This window comes from Indicator indicator, chromosome 17 (assembly GCF_027791375.1).
Source record: "Indicator indicator isolate 239-I01 chromosome 17, UM_Iind_1.1, whole genome shotgun sequence".
In the NCBI taxonomy this organism is placed as follows: Eukaryota; Metazoa; Chordata; class Aves; order Piciformes; family Indicatoridae; genus Indicator; species Indicator indicator.
The window spans coordinates 11,600,779-11,628,769 of NC_072026.1; the positions used below are offsets into that span (position 1 = coordinate 11,600,779).

The 27,991-nt window shown below is 39.6% G+C and overlaps 1 protein-coding gene across 2 annotated transcripts in view; it reads right to left on the reverse strand.

Moving 5' to 3' along the window:
* TENM1 (teneurin transmembrane protein 1) overlaps window positions 1-27,991 on the reverse strand; it is a 241,021-nt gene that overhangs the window by 30,604 nt on the left and 182,426 nt on the right. For both annotated transcript variants that reach the window (XM_054388650.1, XM_054388649.1), the window contains 2 exons: window positions 26,832-27,064; window positions 15,889-16,043 (listed from right to left, as the gene is read on the reverse strand). In XM_054388650.1, coding sequence (XP_054244625.1) covers window positions 15,889-16,043; window positions 26,832-27,064 — 388 coding nt within the window. The remainder of the gene's footprint in view (window positions 1-15,888; window positions 16,044-26,831; window positions 27,065-27,991) is intronic.

A 27,991-nucleotide genomic window follows, 5' to 3' on the forward strand; every position in this document is an offset into this window, starting at 1 on the left:
TCCCTTTTTTCTTTTTTGAGTAGTGTACAGCAATGGCACTGCTGATTATCCCATTATAAACAAACAGACAAGGTTTGTTCAGTAGCAGTCAGTACATCAAACTCTGCACTGACTGAAGTTTTCAGGTGACAGTTCTGGTTTGGTTCACGGGAGACTGAGTATATGCAATGGAAATCACTGCCACAACAAGTGAACCCTTGAGCAATGAGACCTTGCACCTAAATATTAACATGTCAACTTCTCTGAGAATTCAGCATTTAACTGTCAACATAAAGGCTCCAGCTATATCTAATGATCAATCTCTGGTTTGAGAAGTGCAAAATTAACACCTACTGGTCTGGCTTTTTAATGCTTTTTTTTTTCATGTCAAGTGTTCTGGAAAACACATAGTGCACAAATGTGGCTTCAGTTTAAATGAATTTTCACAGGGAGACCTACATTTAGACAGTTAAATAGCTCTCAGATCCAAATGGTATTTTTTGTGTTTGTCTCTTACTTGCAAAATATAACCATGCATGTATAACTACATTATCTACTTATTGTCTGGGTTTGAAATATTTAAATATATTTCTCACAGCAAAGCTTTAAAACTAAATAACTGATGTGATTTTTTTTTTTTTTTTGCAAAGTAGCACTGATAGGTGAGCCTGCACTCACATACTTCTTAAACACACATGTCCACAAATCTACAGGCACTTAAGTGTTAGTTTGTGACTAATAACTGTTTCACTTTTGGTTTTGACCATATGGCTAAAACTTTCTGCACATTGTGATCGACAGTTTGCAGCTGTGACATTTTTGGTACTATTTTAAACAAATCGGATCGAAAAAATTCTACTGTTCATATCAAAGCAAGAAAAGAGTGGAAGATTTATCCTTGTCTGCAGATGCCAGTTTCAAGAGCTTAACTGTTTGGTTGCGGGGGTAAATTTCACTGGGATAAGTTTCATTTATCATGGATTAAAAGAAGCTACATAAATCCCTAAAAAAGCTTCACCATTGCTTTGATTTCTTGCCATGCATTGCTTGTATATTTTGATTCAATTTCATGCAGTAGCATAAAAATTCATGCCAAAACTCTTCTGATAGTCCTGACTGATGGATTACTTCCTATCTGTACTCCTCAGCTTCAAGCCCTTCTGTTTGTGCTACCTTTGCCTTTATTCTGCTCTATAACATGCATTTGCAGACTTTATCACAGCCTCTTCCACATTTCTCTTTTGCTGCTAACTTCCTCTTTTTCATATCCATCTTGTTTAGACTCACTTCAGCTGTTGTTTCCAGGCCAAACCCCTTTACTCCCCACAACATCTTTCTAAATAGCATTTTATTTCTCTTCCTGCTCAAACCTTTCCTTCTCTTTCCTTCTGGGAGAGAAATGGCTCCAAAGAAGGACCCACACATGCGGTTTATTAGGAGTAAGTGTGTAGTTTATAAGGCTGAAGGATACTGGTTCTGCTTCCCTGAACCTTCTACAGGATGTCTCACTACATATATTTCTGTCTATTTTCTTACAGTTGACAACCACGGATATTTTTTCATCATTTTCTGTCAGTTTGCTCTCACTTCTGGGCTCTTTCTTTTGTTGACACTGACACTGTCAGGTCCTCTCAGCAGCTTAGCTACTTTCTTAATGGCACACAGAGATGCAATTCAGCTCCTGCAGTCTGACACTGGGGAGCCTTTCCCCACAGTGGGATTGCAGCCTCCTCCCACACTGCAGGAGCCTTTGTTTCTCATGCTCCTGATGCTGCATATTATAAAACAGAATTATACAGTTCACCTGTACTAGTCCCTGCTCTAAACTTCACAAATGCTGTGCTCTCTGCATTCATTGTTCCCCAGTGAAAAACCCAAATAAATGAATTTTGCAGCCTAATAACTGCTGTTTTCTACCCTGGGCTGGGAATGCAGCTGTGACACATTTGCAGATGCAGCTCAGAGATCTGAGGCCACCAGTTCTCCAGGATCATGACTCGTGTAGTCTCCCCACCAACCTGGATTTGCTGCCAATTATTTCCAGTGGATGAGGGACACAGTGCAGGAGCATGAAGGCAAGGCATGACTTCAACACTTTTCACTGCTTGTTTTCGTCTCACTTGCCACAAGATTCACTGTGCTCTCTCTTCCCAGCTCTCTTGTTTCTTAATTTCTTTTTCATGATTTTTTTTCTGCTTCACAACTTCAAAGACTGCATCTTGAGTCTACTAAGTGAATAGGAAATGTTGATTTCTATGGGGACAGGCTTCACACTGTCTTTATTTAATAATAGAGGGAATGTTATCCAGAATCATATCAGCCCATTGACTATGAAAATCAATGGGAGTTAGATTCCTAAGCCATTTATGTCTGTTTAAACATGGTACCCATGGTTTATACAGGCTATGAGAGAAATACTTTGTTAAATGCCCAGAAGGAATTTACAAAGTATTTTGAGCAGCCTGATACCTCTCAGAGGAGGACTCTTAGACTCTTCAATTAAAATATCTCAAAATAGACCATGAATCTGAATCTAAGCCAAACATGTCTCCAGTGCTGGAGTGGGAATAGATGTCCTCTAAACATAACACCGCAGATAATTTGCATGGCCAAAAGAAAGGAGTGGGACCAGGTGGAACTCTATCTAACAGCAGCACTGTTTCCATTTTGCCTCACTTTCTAGCCTGCGTTTCCAGGTTCCCCACACTTGTCAGACAAAACATCACAAAAGTAAGGTTGCACAAATCTTAATAAATCTCTATAAATCTCTCACTAATTTTGGCCTCATCCTTCCATTTTGGGCTCAGAAGTTCTGGATACAGAAAGCCAGTGTGCTGCCAATGCAAAAAAAGGTGGGAGGAAGATACTGAAATGCTTTAATTGAGATAGTAATTAAGAGCTGTTTGAGAACAGTGAGATGCTGGAGCTGGTACACTGTGGTGCCTTTTGCTTCCAATAACCACTGAGATTCACAAAAGCATCTGGCCTGAAAAGTGAGAGGAAGAGAGGATACATATAAATGAAATTTCCATAAGTGAAGAAAAGCAAAAGCTCTACCTCTGAGCAACATCAGCCATTGTCAATATACCACCCAAAGAGTCTGACTCTGCCCTGAATCCTGAGTCAAACTAAAAATTAAAATTTAAATTAAATTATTGAAATTAAAATTTCCTACAGAGTTGTGCCCAGGGAACTGTCTCTGCAGGGTTCTGATCTCTGACAAGAGCACAGCTCCTCAGGGCAGTGTTCCTTTGACTCCTGGGCTGGGCAGAAAGTGAGACCAGGGGAAGCGAAGGATGAGATTCTGCTGCCAGGAGGTTTCCAGTTGGGCATGAGGGAGCCACAACTGCCTCCTTAGCTGGATCAGGGCTAGAACACATTCCTGCAAGGATAAAAACAAATGCTTTCATAAGAAAATGCAAATTCACTTCTGTGGTTTAAGCTTTCCCTTAAGACTTACACCGTTAAACTCATAAACACAACCCCTTCAAGTGAAAGAAAGAAGGATGGAAAAAATAGATATTCTGCAATTCATTTTATGGCAGGGCATCCTCTATGGCATATTTCTACAATATACAATTCAATAATAATAGCTTTTTAAAATTCATTGTAGGAGTGAAATTCTTTACTAAACTGTAGCAGAGATACAAAGCAGAACAGCTATAGAAAAGTTTCATTTTCATCTTTAAACTATGCATATTTTTTCACATGGATATAAAAAGTTCTAGTCAGAAAAGCCACTGAAGTAATTTGAGTCCTTACGTTTAGAAAAATCAGCACCAAGATTAATTGCTATCACAACATGATTTTCTGCAGCCAATTTTTCACAAGTATTTGCACAACAGATATTTCAGCTGAGCAAAACGAATGTAATCTGACTAGCTGTCATGCTGCCTTGAAAGCAAACACATACTGCTGTTAGATTTCAAACAGCTAATACAAAAAACTTAGGCATCTTGCATTTTGCAGAACAAACAAGACAACTGCATTCCATGCAGCGATCTTTCCCTGTGAGTATGCACATTGATTAGACATTTGTAAGAGGACACACTGAAGAGTGTTTGATTCTGGTCTGAGACTGTAAGAAGGCACTTTGTTGAAATTTCTGTCAGCTAAGGGCACTGGTTACTGCTGTGATGCATATTTGGATATGCATTATCAGACTGTGCCAGAAAAGCTTACAGGGATAAAGTTTAGGACCGATGTTTTTTTTCAAGCAAAATAAAAAAAATACCACTGAACTAAGTAATGTATCTCAAGCCTGGGATGGATACAAGCTTGATGTAAAAGGCACTCGGTTTTCTTGCCTTTGAAAAGGCTCTAGACAAGAGATTTAAAAAGTGCATCTAAAATTAGGTTTCCAAGAGGTTCCCAATGACATTGCTAAATAAAGTTTATGATTTTCAGTAGCTGAGCTCTAGATCTATAAAGGCTCCACACCTAGAAGGTCTCAGGAAAGCCTCCTACAAAACAAAAAAAATGAAAAGGGGGTAGAGGGCAGGGATGTGCAGGAGACCCCAGAAGGGCTCCCTGGAAAGTTCTGTTTTCAGAAAAGGCCCATAAGGGCTCTAGATATAGGAAAGCCTGCCAAGCTAGAAAGGGCTGCAGAAGGGCTCCAGAGAAGTGCTAGGCAGGCTCTGAGAAAAGGCTCTAAAAGGCTTCCAAACCATCCTAGGAAAAAGATCTAATGAAGCTCTAGACCTAGAAAGGTCACAGATCTAGGGAAGTTCCAGAAAGGCTCTTGATGCCTCAAGCAAAGTTCTAAATCTCTAGATCTCAGTCTCTTAGCAATTTCTAGATATAAGAAGCAACAAGAATCTCCAGAATCTCCACAAGACAGTGCTAGATCTAGAAACATCCTTTTAGAAAGTCTTTTCTTTGTTCCTTCAAACCAAATCCAAAAAGACTGGAGCAAATAGCTGGCTGGAAAATATGCTGGCTGGCAGCATACAGAAATCACTTCACAATGAAATGTATTCCTTAAGACTATATTTATACCAAGATTCAACCACTTGACCTCTCCTGATTCCCCAAATGTTTGGCATACCTTTTATGAGCAACCCAACACATCTATAGGCTATAGTAGTAATAACATAAAGGCATTAGTTCTGTTGTCACTACTGATATGGACACGGAAATATAACTCTTAACTGGCAAGGAAAATAAAAGAAAAGAAATACATATGGATGGAGGACCTAAAGGGTTTTACATCATATCATGACTTTCCCCAGTTCTCACCAGAGACAGCTACATGCTGTTCAGTTTCCCATTTTGCTTTGAGCAGTTGATTGAATGGCTATTGAACGATGTTCAGACACTTATGATTTTCCTGCAATGTGACCTACATTGCTAAACTTCATAAATTTATTCTCCAGGGCGGTGTATCATTTTGCATTCCATCCCCATCCCAAAGGAACCTATCAGCAGGAGATGAGGCCCAATTTGTAAAAGCTGAATGTCCTTCAGACATTTTTAGCTAATTTGTTTGTAAATGTGAGCGTATTGTCAGAGTAAGATACTGTATAAAACGGTGCTCTCCATCACTCTGTTTGCATCTTTCTGTGGCCTAAGCTTCATAATGCACACTACAAATGTAACCACGATACGGCACACTACAAATGGATACAACCAATTTCTGTCCTGACATTTGCTTTTTTCCTTCCACTGACACAGTCACTTTTTTTTTTTTCCTTTCCCCTTCCCTTCCCTTGGCACAAACAAGGTCAGAAAAGAGGCTGAAGCAAACATGGTATCATGATGAGGCGGAAGCAGGCATCCTTAGATGTCATTGCTCAGGCTGCAGCTCCTGCCACTTCACTTTTTGTGGTCATCACAGCTTACTTTTGTTTGACTTTAGCAGCTTATAAGCATAACTCAGGGCAAACCTAGTCCTAATAAAAATACTGGACATATCACTAATAACTTCAAGCACTAAAACCTTTCCAGTCTCTGTTTATAACCAGCTTTGAGACTTGATAAGTACCCAGACAGCAAGGGAACAACACCCTCTGATGTTCCCTCATGCCAACACGCTTCAAAGCCCTGCCCTTTGTGAGCTGTTACTATTGCAGTGGTGCTTGGACAGGATCTGCTGACTTTCAGGTTCGTCTTAGCACCTGGAGCATTTTGCAGCCCAGAAGTATCACTGTGCTGGCTTTTTTAACCCTCCTTCTGCAGGGTACTGTGGTGCAGTGCTTTCAGTCATGCAAACATACCCACACTTTCTTTTACAGCTTTTAAATGCCGTAGTTCGCAGCTATGTAAAATGTCAGTGTCATGATGAGAGAATTAGAAGCCTGTATTGCCTTTTTTCACTTGTGCTGGTTTCATGCCTTTTATTTCTGTAAGCTTTATCCTGATCTGTGCTGTCATGAAGATGGACCATGAGCCCCAAAGACCAATCCTCACTCTTCTATGATGTAGGACGATCTTCCTCTGACCTAGTCAATGCAAGAAATTTCTATCCCAGCAATACATGATGTCTCTGCAGGATGAGCACCACTGCTGAGGACCTCTGGTGATTGCTGGCCTCAAACCTGTACTCAAACTCCAAACTTGTGTCAGCTCGTTTAATCTTTCTCTCCCTAATGCAGCACAACACTTCCAAGAGCCCAAACCAGAACCCACTGGGTAATCTGAAAAACTTGAAACAGAGGCAGTAAAGACAGCTCCATATAAAGCTCAATTATTATTATTTTTCTCTTTATAACACACAAACCCCACTATATCTGTGGGAGGTCCTTTACCCCATAGATGTGTGAAGGATTGGTTGGTGAGAGGAGAGCAACATAACGCACAGCAGCAGTCTTAAATATCATGGCTACGGTAGGAGTTGCCTCCATCAAAGCAGGTATTCCTAAATCACAGGCAGGTCTTGTTATTAGTGGATGTGAATGAACAAGTGGATTAAAAGAAAAGGAGTAGTACTGTCTGCTCAGCCTGCATCTGCATGCTGCCATCAATACCTGTGTTCCCTTCTTAGTGGACCTTCTTGGCGTGTAGAATCCAGGATATTAGAGACCAGCTTTCAATGTCCAATTACTTGTGGTAGCTCTATGTAAAAACTACAAATGCATATATGCATACAGAGTTATATCTGCATAAATATATATACACTTATATATTATGTGTATATATAGTCTTCATGCATGCATTTTGTCCACTATGTCTCCTCAAGAGAGGAAGAAAGCCAGATGTAGTAACCAATATATCTCAACCAAATCAACCAGACTCCCAACAGACTCTGGCAAAGCTGCACTAAACATTTTCAGCAGTGTAATTCAGCACAGCACATGCAAGGCTTCTGCCACAAATAACTCATCAGCTAGACCCCATCATTCTGAAACCACGTTTAAATGAAAGAGATAATAAAAGGCTACTTGTGGGTAAGGAATACCAAGTGAAACAGATTAAGTTTGTTGCTTAGAAAACACTGACAGGAGAGCCTCGAAATGAGCCAGGCTTCTCAGCTGGGAACCCATTCCCTGGAGAGCTGGAAGAGAATCAGGTGTCTGGGATGCTGGGTAGTGTGCTGGGGCCTCAGCCATGTGAGGACAGTGGGCCAGCTGGAGGAAGCCTGGGGGTGGTATGGCAGCTTGGATGAGCTGGAATCGCTGGGTGAGTACGTACATGAGGGCTTCGTGCACACACAGGCAGCATTTGGTGAGTGTGCTGTGGTGACCCAAGCTGGCAACTCAGCTCCACACAGCTGCCTGCTCACTCACTCTGCATTGGGGTGGGGGAGAGAATTAGAAGAGTAGAAGTGAGAAAACTCATTGGATGATATAAAGAGAGTTTCATAGGTAAAGCAAAAGCTGTGCGTGCAAGCAAAGTAAAACAGGGAATTAATTCCCCACTTCCCATCAGCTGGCAGGCATTCAGCTATCCCCAGGAAAGCAGAACTCCACCACAGGCAGCAGTGACTTGGGAAGGCAAACACCATCACTCCTGTTCCCAGCTTTATATACTGAGCTTGACATCACATGTATGAGATACGCTTTGGTCACATGGGGTCATCTGTCCCAGCTGTGTCACTTCCCAACTGTTTCTGCACTCCCAGGTTACTCACTAACGTAAGGAGCAGAAGAGGATGTGAACCTGTGTAAGCACTGCTCAGCAGTAATGGAAGCATCCCTGTGTTACCAACACCAGTTCCAGCAGAAATCCAAACCATAGCTCCACTCTAGCTACTGTGAAGAAAATTAACTCTACCCCAGCCAAAACCAGCACAGTATAAAGGTCACTGTTAGTCAAGAAAGATGCACTTAAATTAGGGTCGAGCTGCAACCTTCTTGCCAGCCATCCAATTCTTACGGAAGTTTCTTCCTTCTTGCAATTTCTCTTCACAAACAACCGATTAAAAAAAAAAAACCAACATTTTAATTCTGGCTCTGTGTAGCAAAATGTAAGAGAAAAATCGTGAGCAGAGGTCTGTGAGGTCTTCTTCACCTCACCATCAAGTGTCTAACATTCTCTGCCTCAACAAGCAAAGCAAGAGATGGAATCTCTGAAGAGTTGATTAAAATGTACATAGTCTTTACTCAGCAGTAATGCATTATTTATGACAGTTAATTGAAATAAATTGCTGGTTTGCAGGTGACCAACACAAGAAGAGCACTTGGGCTTCAAGGAAAAAATTGCAGTGTGACTCCATCACATGCTACCTTGCTTCTATGACTAATATTTCAAATTCAGTGATAGAATAATTTGATTAGAATATAAATTAGCTGTGATGAAACCACCCTACGTTCTGTTTGATATTCTAAAAACCACATTATACACCCACAAATTTGATTCATGACTTTCACATTTTTTTTTTCCACCTGAGGTCCTAATCCTATGAGCCTCTTTTCTCTTAGTTCCTGTTAAAGACAGGCTACTTAACCTCTCCTCTACTCCTGGGAAAAGATTATTTTATCTCTACTTGAAGATCCCTTTTTAAAAAGGCTTTCAGCTTGGTTTTGCATCAAAGTACAGATACCAGTGACTGTTTCTTCCTACATATGCTATTATAGCTGGAATTATTTTGTATAGGCTTAAGGTCCCCAAAGACTAACTCCTAATTAATTGCAGGAGTGGGGAGGGCTCTTTTTTGAAAGGGTTTGAAAATACCTTGGTAAAGGCTCTGTCCATTACCTGTTTTGGTCTGTTTTTCAGAAGCACATACATTCTTTCAGGATCCAGCTGCTCCTTGTTACCCACTTGCCACTCAGTACCATTTCAATTATGCTTGGGAAAGAACTCAAGGAGAATCCCCTAGTTCCACTAAGTCAGTGGCAAAACAGTTGCTGATTTTGCCGGGGCCACAACTTCCACTCTAGTTAGCCCCTCTGGTACTCCAACAAAGTCAGAGAAGACCAAACAAGAAATTAAGGAGCACAGCAAAACCAATCAGAGAATAAGATGACAGTATACTGGCAAATAACAACAGTTTTCCTGGACACCTTCACAAAGCAAAAACTGAAAAAAAAAAAAAAAAAAAAAAATCTAAAAAGAAAAAAGCTCTGAAAGTCTTCTGTAAGGCAAAACCACAAATAAAAATTAAAGGGCCTATAAATTATCATTTCTGCTTTGTGTGCAATTTGTTCAGCAACTTCACGAATATGCATAAACCATGCTTCTGTGAAGCACTGAAAAACAGAGTTCAGAGATTTGGAATATTTATGATGCATTAATTACACATAACTAGAACAGCGTAGCAAAAGCCTCACACACACACAAGTACAGGGCTAAAAGTAAATCAAGAGCAGGGGCAGTTTTGCAATACTTCATTGCAATGCAAACAAAGTTGTGCATTTTTGATGGTGTGCAGCTCTCAATGCAATTAGAATGTTATGGATCTAGCCTTAAAAAAAAAGCCAATGAGAAAGCCATTTGTGCTTACAAGAATGCAGTATGTGCTGTTGGGTATGGAGGGAACCACCTAAAGGGATAGTGTGTCTTCCTCTGATCTGCAATACTAATTAATTAATTTGCTCCATGTAATCCTGCAGTTGCTCTGTGATACCCTACTTTCAACGTCTTAAAAGTACTTCAGCCTAGAATCAGTTTGATTTTTACGCTGGCACCCTGTTTCTCAACCATTCATCAGATCATATTTTTGTCACATTTTCCTTTCCTTCCTCCAAACGTACCCAGTGAAAGTTCTGTGAGGCTATGCTTGCTCTGATGAGCAGACCCTCATCGTGGCCTTCAAGTGAGGTCACTGTGTCCTGGGAGCTTTTTGTTCTGCTCAAAAAGGCTTCCACAATGCCACTGAAGCATATTGTGCCTGTGCAGATGCTGGTGGGGAGAGCCTGCAGCACTTGTGACTGCAGGAGCAATATCAGCGTGTGCATATATCACATTTTCAAGCAATTCTGCTCATCTTTAGTCCTGCTTCCCAGCACTCTGCCTCTCACTTCGCTATTCCAAGTAGGTCATCAACAGCACTACTGATTGCTCTCTCCCCTGTCCTCCATCATTCAAAGAAGGCTGTCCAGGACATGGTGTTCTTACCATTTGTGGGTTACCTTTAAAACCTGTTCTAGAAATCTGCCTTTTAATTTGACCCGTGCAAGCAAACTGCCTACGTAAGTAACACTGTCACATTTTTAAAGGGGAGCAAAACATTTTGCAGTGTCACTGAAGTTTATGCGAACCAACACAATATAGATGGTTCCCTCACACGGAAAACTGCTGAACAAAGGCTGATGAAGTGCAAATGTCAAGAAAAAGTCTTCAAACCAGGCCTTTCATTTTGGAACACAGCAGTGACAGTTATTAACACCATCAATCAGGCTGGAGCTATTACATTGGCACAGACTCACGCCTAGTGGGACTGACATCAGCATGAGAACAAAGCCATGGTTATAGCCTAAGAGAAAGCTCTTGGGATTCATTTTCTGTTGCCTTGCAAATGTTTGGTCTCTGTATTTGCAGCAACTGTGCTTGAGATTGGTTTGAACAGTTCCTAAACACTAACCACTACCACTCACACAGAAACAAATGACTTGAGGTTCAGAGGGGTGGAAATTCAGCCCACACACTCCTCATGGGAGGAAAGATACAGGCTGAAATTGCAAGATGGTAGAAATGTCTGCTAATTCTCTCATCAGCTTTCACCACAGCAATGGAGGCAGAAGAGCAGTGAAGCTTATCACTCAAGCTGAGCTGAGATGAAGTGTTTTTACTTTCACACAAAACCTCCCACAACATCAATATAACTTCTAATAACAGTGGATCTAATGAAGTCTGGTTTCCTAAGGACTTCCGTTGCATGGTTGGATAACTTGGGAGTTTAATAAGATCCAAGCAACATATGAAGCTTTTCCTGTGAATGGGGCATTTATTGGGTCCTGAGTGGAATCTCTGGAGTTTAATAAAAGAAAGCCCATGCTGCACTATTTCCTTTTGAAAGGGTATTTTAGGTCTCTCTCCTCCAGCTGGATTAATATTTTTTTACAGAATGTGTAGAAATGTAATTGCTGTGAAGGCTGGTGTTCCTCTACACATTTGTTTGAAATTGGCCCAAAATTTTGATTTACTGGGATGAAAAGTACACTGACAGACATACATACCCACACAGTATGCTCTCATTTGCTATCAATAACTAGGCAAAAAAATTCTGTATGCCCTAGGGAGGCAGCATACATGCACTAAGAGAGTGTGCATGTTTGAGAAAACCAGCACCTCGAGATGACTCTGATCTAGACTGGGATCAAGCCCAAATTTGTCAGGCAGTGAAACAGAATGAGGCTCCCCTCTCTTTTCCTCCTTTCACTTTCCATCCCACTCTCCTCTGTTAGCATCCCTGTTGTGACTCGTGGACTGGAGGCCAAGACCTGCTGTGGGTTGGAAAGGAGTTAGGAGTGCAGAAATTAAACAAGTCAATAAGAGTATTTTACTTCAAAGCTTATGTCCCCCTGATTTAGAGACTACCTATAATACTCTTCCTATCCAAGGTAGATGGGGAAGACAGGAGATGTAGCAGGCAGTTCTGTTCTCTTCAGCTGGGCTTCAGTTTGACAGAAGACTGTACAGCTGGGAGATCCATTAGCTCAATTCATGGGTTCTCCAACTCAGATGCAAAAGTATAAGTTTTGACATGGGTTTATTAATCATTTAATTAACCTGCAACAAAACAGTTTCCAAAGAACAAACGAAGAATGGGAGCCAGACCTAGAAATCAAGGACGGAGTGCCACAGCCACCTAAAAAGTCTGGCATTCAGATTGTGGGTGATGTAGATTAGTGAGGTGAGTCATTAATCACAAAACAAATGAAGGCAAACATCACCTTTTGATATTCCTCAAAAATGATTTGCCTTTAGAATTTATCTTTTGTTCATGTTCTAGTATTCAGGGTTTCAGAGACAGCATTTTCAAAGTACCTAACCAGCTTTATCAGAAGAAAGACACTGGAATAACTGATTTAAATGTAGGTGTCTGCTAAAATCCTGGCACCAATGGTGAGTGTTGAGTATATGCACATATATATTCATAAATCTAGCTCTGAAGAGCCATTTTCTTTAATTTGCTTCTTATTAATTGAAGAACACACTGAAATCATGTGTGCTGAGAAGAAAAGTCATGCAAGTTTTGCACATGCTGAAATAGTACTGAGAACACCAGCATACCACATAAACACTTCAAGTGAATGTCCTTTTCCTTCTAAATTCAGATTAACATCCTCACAGTGAAGGATGAGATCGAAGTAATTAGACAGAGCTTGGTGGTTTATTTGCCTCAGCACATAATCTTTTCAACCCCAGCTGTCCTTCCCTCACCCTGTTATGAATGCAGAATACTATGCTTAAGAATGAGAAGGTGGTGAACAACAAACACAGAATGATTAATAAGAAGTGTTACCGTCAAAACTGATCTTGGAATAAATGATTAAACCCTTTCATAATCAACTCATTTATTAAAGTGAATGCCTTAAAGTGAAAGCTTGTCATTTATGGTGGCTTTTGCAATGGGCAGTTATTCTATGTGCTTATTTCAAGAGAACAGTTTTGTACTTTGGTAAATCAAGAAATACTGATTTGAGCTAGTCGTTGATTTTATTGTCAGAACAAATTTAGCTTTGAGAATTGATTTTATTAACCTATTTCATAAGTCTTTCTAAACACATAATTTGTCAGCAACCCACATTCTCTTGATGCAAATGCCATTTGTAATTTATCCAGAAAAAAACAATTCCAGTGGAGATGGGCCAAATTCATTTTTCATTTATGTTTATGCCATTCTGGAATACACTTGGAAGTCTTGCAAGAATATACAATTGTTTCCGACCAAGTGAAAATATCATTCCCTTATTTTCATTGAAATAATTTCAGGTTAACATGCCTGACTTCAGGGGAATGCAATCATTTCATAAGGCATTCTGGTTATCACCAACAATTTTGGAAGAAGACTATTGAACCAGTTTGATGCAGTTACTTTTCAGAACATGCATTCTTGACATTTATTTTGTGTCTGTATCTTACTGTATATGTGAAAAAGCTCCAAAATATGGATTTTGAGAAAAATGTCAATAAGTAGATTCACTTTAACCCCTACAAAACAAATCCTCCAAACAAGAAATGCTTCCAAAAGCTATATGCACATCTGTACTGAGGATTGTCAACAACATGACTTTACCTACCAGTGACAGAAAATCATATAGTATTACTATACTTAGATGTAGAAAATGAGACTGGCCACTTTCTAGGGAATGCTTTAATATGTCACCATTTATTATGTTGTTTGGAGTGTTTTTTGGCATGCATTCACAATCTAGTTGAAGATTATCTCAATCTATTTGGTGAGAAGATATCCTGACTTCCTAGAATGCTGAAATATTTGCAAAATTTTGAGAAATGTGCAGCGATAGTTTCCTGTGGGTGCTGCACAATGGAAGTACTTGGATTGTTCATGAGGGGATAAAAAAGTTTATTTCTCTCCTATGAAAATAAGTTCCTACTTTAGCTGAATCCTGATATTCTAAGAGCAATACCAAGACTTTTCTCTATGACATGTTTTCATTTATTTATTTATTTATGATTTTACAAAAGTCCTTTCTTCATGGCATTTGAACTACATTGTTGAGTGAGGTAAGGTAAATCTGTTTCTGGCAAGAAGACAACCTTCAAAAAAATAGGATTTTAGGGCTATTTTAATTTACTTATAATTTTAGAATATTTGATTCTAGCTTAAAAAATTTACATTTTAAACTTAATTTTTAATTGAAAAAAAAATTTATTTCTGCATTTGCCCTGTCCCCTGATGCAACTTATTTGCTAAAGGCTATTTGCATTTTAAAAGAGGAACTGAAAAGTACCACAATTCACCATTTCAGATTTAGTGAGACATTTTGTTACTGAGCAAAATGAGAAAAAATTTGAACATGAATACAGCCCTGCATTATATGGCCAGTAAAGCAATTATTTGTACAGCCTGAGATGCAGATCACAGGGAGAAGGCAGGAAGCAGACGTTGCACCTGGCACCATTCCCTGTACCTCAGAGATATCTAATCTGGTTATTGATGCCCCAGGCAGTTGTTACACATATCCAAGAAGCAAGTAAATGTGTTTCAAGCAGCTTTAAGTTCCATGAAGCATTGCTCCTGCCAGCTGGTAGGTAGCAATGGAGTGAAGAGTGAGTGCCTCCAGCTGAGGAGCACTGTTTGTTGTAGTGAGTTCTGCTCACTGCCTGCAAGACCAGCTATCCTGTAAGAAGAGGTGTCAGAGCAGAAGCCAAGGTGCCCAGAAGCCATAGGGTAAAACAATTACTAGGCTAGCTTAAGCTTGGGTTTAGAACAACTAAGCCAGTTTATCCTGTTCTGCTTTACATAGAGTATTTATTTGTCTACTGGACCAGTGAGAATACAAAGGCCTGTCTATTCCATAACTAGAAACAGGGAAGCTGAGGTTCCCCTCCCTATGTTTGCAAAGACTTAGGGTGCAGGGACATGAAATTTAATGAGAACTACCCCAAGTACTGACCCCACATTCTTCACGTATGTGAAGAAGATCAGAGCTACTGACTGTTACTCAAAATCTGCTTAGAAATGAGGAACAAGCTCTTACCATGGTTACACTACATTCTAACTGTGACTTTCCAATTGTGAAGTACTGAGGAAAGGGCAGGGAGAAAATGAAATAGATTAACTGGATCCTGGTTATTAGTTTACAGAGTCCATACTATAACTTTAGTGTGTTATTTGAATGCCTCAAGATTTTTTCAAGTACAGCTTTCCCCAGATTCTGAAGCTGTTTAATTCAAGTACTTATTGGCAAAGGCCAATCCCTTCCTTGTGCTATCTGTAAGTGTGGCTCGCTAACTAGTCAAGAGTACCATTTACGTTTCTTCATGTTTATCTATATATCTTTTTTAGCACGAACTAGAGACGTGGTGTCTTTTAGTCCTATTTCTTCTCCACTGCTCTTAAAATAAGAACTGAAAAGCACTTTGAGAAATGCATTGAAATGCAGTAGCTTCGCTACAATATCACTATTGTATAATTACTTACTGTAACGCTCCTTCAGGATTTAAAACAGACGTAGATGTTAACAGAAAATGTATTTTTTTTCCATTTAGCAGTTCAGGCAAATCAGTCTAAATGCTGGACTAAAGGAAAGCAATTTAAATGTCTGACAAACTCTTTAGAAGATGCATCTCAGTGTAGGAAGCAACTTTCTAAAGCAGCATGTATTATTTTACATCAGCCTCTTCATATATTCATATACCATTTCCTGGAGAAAAGCCCAGTGTACAGCTTTGCATTTGTATGGGACATCTTAAAAAGTGATGTGAACAGAACAGCCACTCCATACTGTGCATGCCATTCAGCATATCCTGAGACACAATCCCTGTGCAAAAACGAAGGTGTTTTATCTCCACAATGTGTAGAAAAGTGACAACACCTGAAAACCAGGTGCTGCTTACCTGAGTGATGTCCATTCCAGAGTCACAGCTCAGTGGCTGGGTTGATGTGAGGCCGTTCGATCCTATAATAGTTGTGATCACGCCGTTCTCATCAATTTTCCGAATCATGGTACCATCAACAAAGTAAATAAATCCATGCTTATCTACAGTGATACCTGGACAAAGAGGAAAGGTAAAAAAGGGTGTTAATACTGATACTATCTAGATTAAAAGGTATGAGCTTAAAATGTTTCCTCTCTCCTTAGACTCTGAAAATCTGATTTAAAAAAGCATGATTTTTTTTTCCCAATACTCACTACTTATTTGAGGCTTATACAAACCATATATGGAAAGGTCATACCTACATATCAGACTGTCTTTGTCTTGGAGAGAAAAGAGGGAAGATATGAGGAAGAAACAGAACAAACCATCAGCAGCTTTCATTGTAATGCAATTCTATATACATAGAATTAGTCTCTTCAATAACTTCATTTCATGTCCATCGTAAAGTGGGACAAGATTAGTTTTTCTAAGAACTTAACAATTGATTTTTCTTCATTTTCATAGAATCATTGAGGCTGGAAAGACACCACTTTTTTATGACTGTCCTGTACACTCAAAGTGTCTGAGCAAGGAAGAAGCACCCACAGAAAACGAGAGACTTTTATTGCGATGTGTGCCCTACATACAAAGGGTGCCAACCAGGCTCTGTTTAGCAGGCAGAAGGAACACCTGTGCTGCAGAATGTATTGCAGTGCAGTGCTGCCTGAGATGATGACCATGTACTGGAACCAGTCTCATGGCAACAGAGTGCTTCAACAGGAGCTAGTGCAGATCTCCCACTTTTGGATCTGCAATAGTTCTAGCACCACTGCACCAGAGAGATGGACCCTAAAATGAATGTGAGGGCTATGCAAAGGAAAGGTCATGGTCTTCTGAGGGATAGAGGGCTTGCTGTCTCACACCAGCACTGTGTGGCATAGCCATGTCCCAACTCATGCCCAGCCTTGTTCTGTCCCAGTCTAACACTTTCTCCCCAGTTCTTCTTGCATTCAATGTGCTAAACATTTCTATAGTGGATGAACTGCAAGATCTTTTTGTCTCCCTGAAATATTGAAAATATAGGTAGAAAAAGCACTTCTACTAATGACAGGTTTGCAAAATACCCAACCTGCTCGATTTCCTGTTTTAAAATACTTCATAATTTCCCATTTAAAGTTGCATAACTTTGCAATTACAGCAGCTGCTGTGCACAGCCAAGCTATTTTAATAATGAATTTATGTTCTGCTACACAAAAATGAAAGGCAGAGAACTTGAACAGATGGACACTAGCTTATATGGTTCTTGAATTTTGTCCCTTGCATTTATCACAACCAAAGGCTGCATGTACTCTGAGTTTACAAAACACTTGTCTACAAGCCAGTTTAGGATCTCAGATGGTAATTCTACATGCCATTAAAAAAGAAAAAGAAAACAAAACAAACCAAATTCCCTCACCTCCCAGCCCCGTTTCTTTACACTTGATTTAATTTCTTTAAGTACACAGAAGGAGTTGCAGCTGGGGGCAAAGGAGAGTAAACAGTCTGAGGGGCAGAGGCAGGACCAGGCATCCCTGATGGAGAACATGCAGGTCCCATGGAGCTGAGAGAAAAGGGGAGCAGTGTCCCCAGGCCTCCAAAATAAGTCTGCACCAGACATTTGGAAATGCTGGTGACTGAGTTTGAGTTACACACACATTTAAGTGTAATATGCTTTCTCTTATAGTGTTACTGCCCAGTGGCAGAGTCTTAATACAAGCTGTCTGTGGCCACCTCTTTTGTAACAGAAAGCAGGAACACCAGCCACACCAGTTCTTCTGTTGGGGCCAGGAGGTTAGGGCTCCACTCTTCCCTCTGCCAGTGCAGGCTGACCTGTGTGCCAAGGGTTCCCAACATTTACACTGGCTAAGACAGGGACACCGAGCAAGGCTGTGAAGGCCTTGTAGAAGGACAGCCTTTCAGGTGCACTCTACGATCATGTCCCCCACCACCCAGTTCACATCTGGAGGTGCCTCTTCACTGCTCCTTGCAAAGATCTGAGGATATTGTTACAGACAAACAAAAACAACAAAAAAAACCAAACAAGCAAGCAAGCAAAATAAATCCAAAGGCCACAGTAGTTAAGTTTAGCACCTAGCACTCCCACTCTGTCCAGCTTTCAGGCTATCTTTCAGCACAGTGTTAGCAGCTGAAATTAATTACTGAAATTGTTAATTCAGTGTATTCATCTGGCTGTGAACTGCTACTAGAAGAGGGGTATTCAACATCCTGTCACCCTCTCCATTCAGGACAAAGAATGCCTATGGACTGCTGAAGTGCTAGAGGGTACAGGGTTAGGCTACATCGCTTTGTTATGTGAAAGGAATGGTCACTGCAATGGGCAGTTGTCCAGGTGACATGTCAGGTGGAGGACTTACATCACCAGGGTGGGGCTGGATGGGCCAGCTGGGGGGAATCTGTGTTTATAAAAAGGAAGCACAGCCATCTCAGGGACTGACTGCACACTGGCCTCTGAGCATGCAGATTGTGTCTCCTTGGCACTGGCTTGCTCAGAGGATCTGCACTCTTTAATTAGAGAGTAACAGTGCTTTTGGAAACTACAGAACAACTGGCAAGCTCACAGCTATTGCCTGCTCCTGAGAAGTCCAAATACAAACCTGATACGCCAAAGATTTGAAGGTGTGCTGAGCTAAAGTGTACAACTGAGAACCAAAAAGATTTGTTGTGGACTTGGGGAGGGGTGACCTATGTCTTCCAGTTTTTCGGATGGGATGGCACCTCTGTCTGTTGCTTGTGCACACTAGCAGAGACTATGCAAGAGGCCAAAATCAGGGGTGGCCCTGGAGCTGAGGGCTGGCTGCTGCTTCAGGAACAAAGGCTGAGTATGTGAAGCAAACTGCAATATCTAATATAACTGAACTGCCAAAACATCCACCCCGAAACCCCAGTATGAACAACAACAACAAAAGAATACAGCCTGGTTATTAATGACCATGTAAACAATTAATATATAAATCTGATGGGGTTTTTTCCAAGGGTTAATCTGAGGGAATGCACACTGCAGAACCAACAAAGCAAACACCACCTAAAGAACTGCATCTCCTCTGCAGAGGTTTTCATAACAGTTATTCCCAAAGGCTGAAGTCATGATCTGTAGTTTAGTTTGTACATGGATAAGTTTTGTCCTCAGAAAATGAGAAGGCTAGTGCTGACTCTGCTACCACAGAGCAGGTAGAGCTGGGCTTTGAAGCACCTTCTGCTCTGGTGGGCAGAGATTCCTGCCCTCCTGCTCAGATCAGCTTTATACTGTAAAGCTGAAGCATGCTAAGGGATTATTAGTAAATGGAAATGCGTCTAGAAAACTGGTTTAGGGTTTTTCTCCAGGGATGTGTGGAGGCTGGAGACAGTCTTTTCAGACCAAGTTTCCTACTGCTTTCTTGGGAGTCTCTTCAAGACTCCTTTTGAGAAGAAAACACCAAGCTTGACTGCTAGGACAGGGAGGATGTGAGAGGAAGGTCTGTGGCTGTTGTGGCCTGTATGCAGCTGTGAGGAGCTTTTAACCTTACTGGTATTGCCTTGTGAAGCAATTTTAGCTGGAGTTGGATTTGCTTTCCAGCATGGCTCACAGGCTTAAATGAGAGACATGATGTGAGTGGGAACTACAGTACATGTGCTGTGTCTTAGTCTGCCTTTGCAGAGGGGTGGTGCTGCCTGGTATGCCAGGAGCTATGTTTCTCACCTGGGTAGCACAGCCCTGGATCAGATCCATGCCACAGAAAACAGGAGGCCAGTATCTATCAGTAGGGCAAGTGCATCTTCTGTTTTACGCAATTTCCCTGTGAACAGATGGCTGTGTTGGCTGCAAACCATCCATTATATAAAAATCAAAAATTATGCTGCAATGAAATAAAGCTACTCATCTGTGGCACTGAATGGATTTCAAACACTGCCTAGATAAGAAAAGCAAAGATCCTTTAGCATTAATAGTGTACATTCTGCTCTCCAGGCGTTGCAGAAAAGCAATTTAACTGCAAGGGAAGTACATATGCCAGGCTGGTGGCATAAGAAAGCCCATGTCTTCAAAATTCATGTTACAGATAATTTCTGGTACCAATAAGCCAGTTGCTTCAAACACCAGTGTATTGCTTCCAGTGACATTACCTGTGTGAAAAAATTACTTATGCATTTAAGTCTTGTTGACAAATACTCTGTATAAGGCATCCACTGGAAACAAAATACGGATTTGAGGCTAAACTGTCCCAATTTACTCATTGTTATGAGTTGGATTCATTAATGCTCCTGTCACATCTTGCATGAAGCTTCACATAATCTGTACTCCAAGAGCTTATTTTTAATCCTTTTCTGACGTACAGTATAATGCAGAATCAAATCACACACAGCCCTTCAATTGTGCTTTAATCACCAAGGAACTCAGAGAGGAAACAGGCACAGGCTGAGTGTAATGAATTGCACTGAGTACAAGTAGGAACATTGTTCACTCCATGAGTGAGTCACAAAGGTCACAGTTTAGTTATCTTTCCTTTGCACAGAGAATGAGATGTAGGTTGTATTAGGTTCTCAGTTGTATTCTGTTAGGGCTTTTTAAAGCAACCATAGCACTAAACTGTATGTCTGACTGATGCTGTCTTTGGCACAAATGTGAACTACTGCACCAATGACAGACTTGCCTTGCTGGAATATGAGATTCCTCATTAAACACTGATGTCTGAGTAAGGGCAAAATAAACTTGTGCAAGGATTTTTGTTTTGTTCTTTGACTCAGGGCTGAGCACAATCTCATTTCCTGAGTAACATCCTCATCCTGAAGGACTGTTTTTAGTCATGTTTAGTCACTACCTCCAGTAGATATATGTGCAGACATCTTGGAATAGTATTGGTAAGACTTGGAGATCTTTTAATCAGTATTATTTAAATTCTCTTAACTAACCTTAAAAATCAACTGCTGCTAGAGCAATCACACGTGGCTACTATCCATCATCATTAAAAAGACTGCAGAAAAAGTTTTGCTCTGTATGACTGTTTTCTGCATAAAATAGTACTTAGTATTATAGATAGGTGATGTATAACCATGATAACCACAAGGCTGACTATAACCCCTCTTGTATGCTCTCAGGAGTGATTTTGGTTAAAGGGTTATTTCCCTTGTCAGGTCTGCCTTAGTGCATGTATGAACACAATTACAAACGCAAATAACACTTTGAAATCAAATGATCACCTTTGTGTCTAGTTCTCATAGATATCAATTCAAAATACACATGATTATAAACACAATCTTTCAGTTTAGCAAGTCTGGCATTTCAACTTTAATGGAGCTTCTGGCATTTCAACTTTAATGGAGCTATGAGTATAGTGCTAAAAATATGGATTAAAAGTAATACAGTAAATTCTCCATTAAGGCATTTTCTTTTTTTTTTTCCCCTCCCACATTATAGTCCACACTTGCATTCTAAGAGGCTTTTTTTGAGAAAAGAAGTCCATTCCAAACACATCAACAAACAGCAGCTAGAGCTATATGTTGCCCACGTGTGGAAATTATACTTTTCGCTCAGCTAAAAAGTTTATAAATGAGCATTTTGCATTGAAAACTTCTAATTAAACTTCTGACGAATTTGAAAAAGAACATCTAAAACTACTGGTGAGGACTGATGAAAGAGAACGACACCTTCAGAAAAAATGCATGTAGAATGAACTTGTGATTCTCATAAAACTTTTAATAGGAAGAACTGAATCAAATTGGTTAATTATCATTTTATGGTTGGTAAAAGGGCAAATTACATGCCATCCATTTCTAAACTTCTAAATGTCTCCAGTGCTTTTAATTAAAGCTGCCATCTAGAAACTACTAAAGCAATTTTATGCAATTAGTTATTTATAGGTTACCATAATACACCACTCAAAATATGATTCAAGTGATTTGCAGTCTGTTGCTTTGTGATCTTTGTCATCTTTACTTCATTACTGTCTCAGTGCTAGCAGCAAAATATTCAGCAGCTCTTTGCCAGCGGGAACATGACTTTAGTACCTGCACTTCAGCGTTCTCTTTAGATGCATAACAGTGGACTTGGAGCAAACAGCATTTTTAACTACTGACAGAACGAAAATGTCCTGCTTCCAGTCTGAGACAGGATGACTGGGCTCATAATTACTGCTGACAATGGTTAGCAGAACAGTGAATAACTGATGTGTTCAGATGAAGGCTGGATGAAATTTAGGAAAGCTTGCTGTCCAAAATGTTTATCAGCTGTTCTACAAGGTTCCCAGACTTCTGAAATCATAGGTACCTAAGATCACAGAAGAGAATAATAAAGAAATCAAAAGCAGTAGGGTATTATTTTTTTTACTGGTTTTATGATGCATAGATGATTTGAGGCTGCAAATCTCCTTGGTTTGTCTACTACTTACTCTATATATAGCTAATGAAACGTCTCACCTAGTTCTGCTTTCCTTTTTGAATTGCATGGTAGGGGTGAAAAGGTATTAGGAATTTATAGAATGGCAGAGATTGCTGAATAAATAATATTGATCATTACTTCTTGTTTCCACAATAGGCTATATTAGGAATTTGGTGCACATCCTACTGAAGGTAACAGGAATCTGTTAGCTGAGCAGGAGGAGCAGTTCTTAAACACGCTGCTGTCATTTGACGAATGTAAAGGTTTAATCTCAACAGTTGTTATTGCAGCTTTGTTTACTTTAGAAGGTATTACTGCAGATGGTGAGCAACAAGACTGATTATTTCAGGATAAGCTTCTGGGGTGAACACATTTTCAAAACTATGATTTAAATTTTTTTAAAGTATTATTTCCTTTGTAATTTCAAGCAAAATGAATAAATCTACACTGCAGAACTAATTTTTAATTCCATTTTAATTTCATTTGTGTTGCTAGTTCATGGCCATGGGTTTGAGTGAAAAGGCTCTTTGCTACAGCTGTGTATATGGTACTTTATAAGCATGGGATTTAGAACTTACTCCAGCCTCTTACATTTCCCTGGTGCTTACTTTGAGGTCACTGCATCTTTAATGAGGTCATTGCAGGTACTCTGTAGTTTTTAATTTCTTGAGCTGTACACACAGATTGCACAGACAGTATGTGCATCTATCTTCTAGGTCTAGAATCTGATCTGGATCCAGGAATCAAAAAGCAGACACTACAGGACCTTAGATGCTTTAATCTTTGGATTTAATGTTTGGGTTTCCAAATGTTTTAAGTCACTACTGACAATTAAATTTCAATCACTGCAGGCACTTGCTGCTTTTACAAGTTACTTGGTTTGCATTTTAACCACAGCTGTCCTGTGTGAATGCTCTGATTGGGTCACATACACAAGGGTAAGTGAAATCAGATGTTAATCTAAGACACTTCTCTTAGTATCTGACTGGGAGATACTGTAGCTAAGCAAAAAATGTGGTAACTCGATTGCTTCAGCCTCTCATCCGCTTTGTCAATTAAGCTTGGAAAGCCAAATCTATTGAACATGTCTAAAGCTCACCGATTTCAGAAGGACAGGGTAGGTAAGTGTTTAATGACTCTGATCCAGGCATTGCTTTTGCAGCGCTAAGTAGACAAACTCCCAGGTATTTCTATTCATTTTAGTGCTTTTTATTGCTCCACTACTCAGTGACTAACCTCGTTAAAATCAGGACATTATCCCTTAGCACCTTGTTATAAATGCTAATCCAGATTGTTCAAATGATGGAGTTGGTGACTAGATGTGCCATAAATACTGTTTTTTGCAAAAAATCCACAAACCCAGCAGAATTTCCCACCTCAAAATTAAAATCTGTTATTTTGTAAAGTTCAAGTGATTGGAATTCAGTGAATGATTAATATCTTGTGTAGTTACTTCTTCATTTTCAATATCTTCTTGTGTAATAAATGTGTTCAGCTTGTCACAGATCCTATTTTATGTCCCTACCTCCCATCATTTCACATTCTGCTTAAGTATTTGGTCATCTATTACATGACTCATTAGTCTGAGATCTCTACAGAATTAAAGAAAGTTGCAGTAAAAATAATATATTGAAGTTCAAATTTCAACTACATCAGCCATGCATGGTTAAAAGCATCTTTCAAAGTCAGCTCAACATACAACAGCACAAGATTAATGTTCACTAAGCCTCATCCCTAGTCCTTCACACAGACAAGGGAACAGACTGAACAAAGCTATGTGTTTGTTACCTGCAAAATAAAAGTTGTGGAAAGCAGATCAAATCATAATTGATTAGTGTGACATCATGTTTTCCTGTCTGGCATTTATTTTCTGGTCAGTAGGCAAAGGTGGCCTTGCCAAATAAAGATAACAAGAAATAAAAGCGGATATAAGACTTAAATCATCAATAATCTAGGACTTTTCCAAAATCTACCTGCATGCCCACTGAAGTAAAAAAATCATTATAAAAGTTCCAAAAAGTTCAAGCAGCATTTGAAGCAACTTTCACTCAGAAAAGTAAATATGAAAGAGCATTTGTATTAACATACTTCTGAGGACGTTACCAAACAGGATTAAGTTTCACAAGTGTTACACAGTGGGTATTTCTTATCAATTTTGCAAATGATAAACTGAGTCATATAGATAAGCCCTTATTTGGAGTCACAAGCAGCCAGCAGCAAAAATGAGACAACTTCTGAGTTGTAACTAACCAAGGTCAGACAGCCACTAAATGGAGTTCTTTCTCAGATACTACCTTTCTACCAAGTAAGAGGTAAATTTATTTTTCATTCAGAACAGGGAAAGAAGGAATACTCAGGCCAAGAAGATAGAGGCAAGAGGGGCAAAAAAAAAAAAAAAGGAAAAAGGGCACTAACCACTTTATCAGCTTAAAACAAGTGCTAATGTTGTCTGGTCATTGAGTAATGCAAGTGATTATATTTAATAATCTCTTGGCAATTACTCTGTCTTTATGTGCATTATTAACTACCTGTTTTTGCACTGTAAAAATCTCAGAGGTGAGAAATTAGAAGCAGTTCACTTATTTCTGTGGTCAAATACCACATAACATTGTGTTACTTTGTGTTCAAGTACTTTTAAACATGGATAAGATGTAGGTGAATCTGTGGACTCTCCAAAATTTTTTCTCAGTGTTTCCTGCTTCCTGGAAAAAATATATTTGTGTATGCTGTTTGAATGTTATTTCAGTAGAAATGTGACAGCTTCTGACTTAATGATTACTCCAAGAACAAGCAAAAACCTCCAACAGAATCTTTAAGACTGCATTTAAGGGTTGAGACCTTTAGGCTTCTTAATAAATAATAGATCTGTGGGTAGTAGACAAGTACTTCCAACTACTGTCCAAAGTTATTCAACCTCTTACAGTTCAGAAGAAAACAAGGGCAAGTACTTACAAGGCCATTAGGATAATACACAGCTAATTGCTCATACTCTGCTGGTGACTACAGGTTGATGCTGCATTTTGCTAGGCCTTATACAAAAAGACCATGCTGCAGCCCATAGTTCCCTGAGATTAAAATCCAAGACCTAATAGGTCTGACAGTTTCAAACCAATGGAATTTAGTGTAGATGCATTTATCAAGAGCAGCTAGGAGCCATCACCTGAATTTGCCAATATATGATCCAATAACTGCTGTCAGTTAACGTTTTAATATTTGCTGGTTGCCCCAGAACTCATAACGTGTAATTTTATTGCCCTTAATTTCTTTATGACTAGAATCTTCTGTTAAGGAAGTCAGCTATATGTGGGTAAGAGCATATTACAAATTTTCATCAACATACTTCTCCGATAAGAGAGTGAGATGGAACAACTAATTGTATTGTAATGAGATATAGTCAATTGTAACCAGCAATAAAACATCAATCATTTTCCTGCTAAGGTAATGAAAACCTTTGTTTTCTACTATTTTTAGAATTGATTCATTACATTAATTAGCTGCCTGGAGATCAACATTTATTTGTACTTACCTCACACTTACCTTCTATCATTAAAGACACGTTAAAGTCGCTCTATAATTATGTGTTTTCTCACTAAGCCTTAAAACAGGATTATTTGCTTGTCTTAGACACGTTTCTTCCTAATAATACATTCTAATTTCCTACTGATATACAGCCTTCCTTTATTAGCTCATGAAAAATAATCAAAACCCTTCCTTAGAGGTAGTCATTAGGTGGAGCAGTGCGCTATGGGGGAAGTGTACTAAAAGACCGCTCTCGGCTCTGCCATGGGAGCTGCTCAATATCCTTTGTTCCAGGGATTATAGTGGGAGTTGAGGGTGATCAGCTGCTTTAGAGCACCAAATCCAGAGACTCTATCACAATTTTAATGCACACTGCAAGGGAATTAGTTGTGGCACTGGTGGGGATTCAAGCCTCCACACGCATTTTGCCTGTGACAATACAGGATGTACTCTGAGGGGAAGGCTGCAGTAAAGCGCTTAGTTCGTGTGCAGTAGGTGAGATGCTCATATTTTCCAAAGTGCATTTAATAAGCAAGGACAAGCTACTTCCAAATAAACTTGCTTTTGTTGCCTGTCTGATTTTTTACAGCTCTGACTTACTGAGCATGAGTAAGCTCCACTAATGTTACAAGAATCATCTGAATGCATAAAATCTAAAAAAAAAAGTACTTTGCAACCATATTATTTGCTTCAAAGTTAAATATAATTAAATGCTGCCACCTTGCAATTGAAAGGTAATAAAAGAGGAGTGTTGCCACACAAGGAAGGAGCATTTCACAGGATGCCAGCTGGAGTTTGTTGCTTGTGCTATTCCCTCATACAGGACTGACTGTATTAAAAATGTGAGTGAGCTTTATGAAATGACCTGGCTTGCTTATAGTTGGCTAAATCATCACCTCAAAGCCAGTTTTATACATCCAGTTGCATCTGAGTTTCTAAATAACAGGAGTAAATGACAGATGACCAACATCAAGTACTTTAGATAGGTTCTTACCTCTTGGACTGTTGAGAGATGCCTCAGATGCCTTTCCACCATCTCCACAGTGACTCTGGTCAAATGGAAGGCACTGATCCCCTGTTCCTGCCACCACATCTGCGTTTTTGGCCAGGTCCTTTGTTTCAATGATAGATTTTGCTTTGTAGACTTTTCTGGTGTTGGTATCTGACAGGTAAAGTGATTCTGACACTGGATCAACAGCCAAATAATATTTATGCGCAGGGCTTGTACTAAAACAGAAGGGAAGAACATCAAAGTTAAATTGTTTTTCTTTTTAATCTCTGTTCATGGCAGCATAACAACTGCATTCTACTTATCTGAAGACATCTGTTCAATGATTTGGAGATAACAGAGGGAGACCAGCTTTAATGTAGCTTGTACAGGCACCATTGTTGAGAAGAAAGGACCTAGTACTGGCTGCAGAGCCTAACCAGCTAGATATGTGTCAGCAAGCTTATGCAGAGAACAGATTGGTAGAGTTAGTCTGCCCATTAGTACCAAGCCACCCAGTATAAAGCTAACTGGAGTGACTTCATCGTAGTTATAATTATTACTATGGAAAGCAAGGTCATTTTCTATACCTGATAACTCCTAGCACTCTTGGCACTGAAAACAAATCTGTGAGTTGCAGTGAATCACATGCTGTTCTGCACGGGCACAAATACCCACTCTTGGTTATTTTTATGTTTCTAAACCTTAGGAAATATGAAGGTGTGAAATATGGTGCCTTAATTCATGCTGACTGTATTGTCAGGAGCAAGGCAGAAGGCCAAGTACTGTCAGTGCAACTAGGCATGAATTAATGCACCATAATTCATGCACTGAAGTGCCTTATTGAGATTATAAAATGTTATTAAAAATATTTACATATGTTAATTAAATAGTGAGAATCATAAATTCTAAATGGAGAACTGGGCTGCATCTTATTAACCAGTAGGACTTTTTTTTTTTCTTTTTTTCAGTGCAAAGTTAATTTCCAGTCTGAGGAAATCATCTAAGCACATGGTACACCATGCTAATTGTCCTCAGTCTGGTGAGACTGTGGTGTAGTCTTGATTACAAAATAAAAGTTCAGGTAGGTGTAGCTCCTTTAAAACACACAGTTCATCACTGAAATGGTGGGGAGATAGGCACAGGCATGCTGGTGGCTAGTGCTT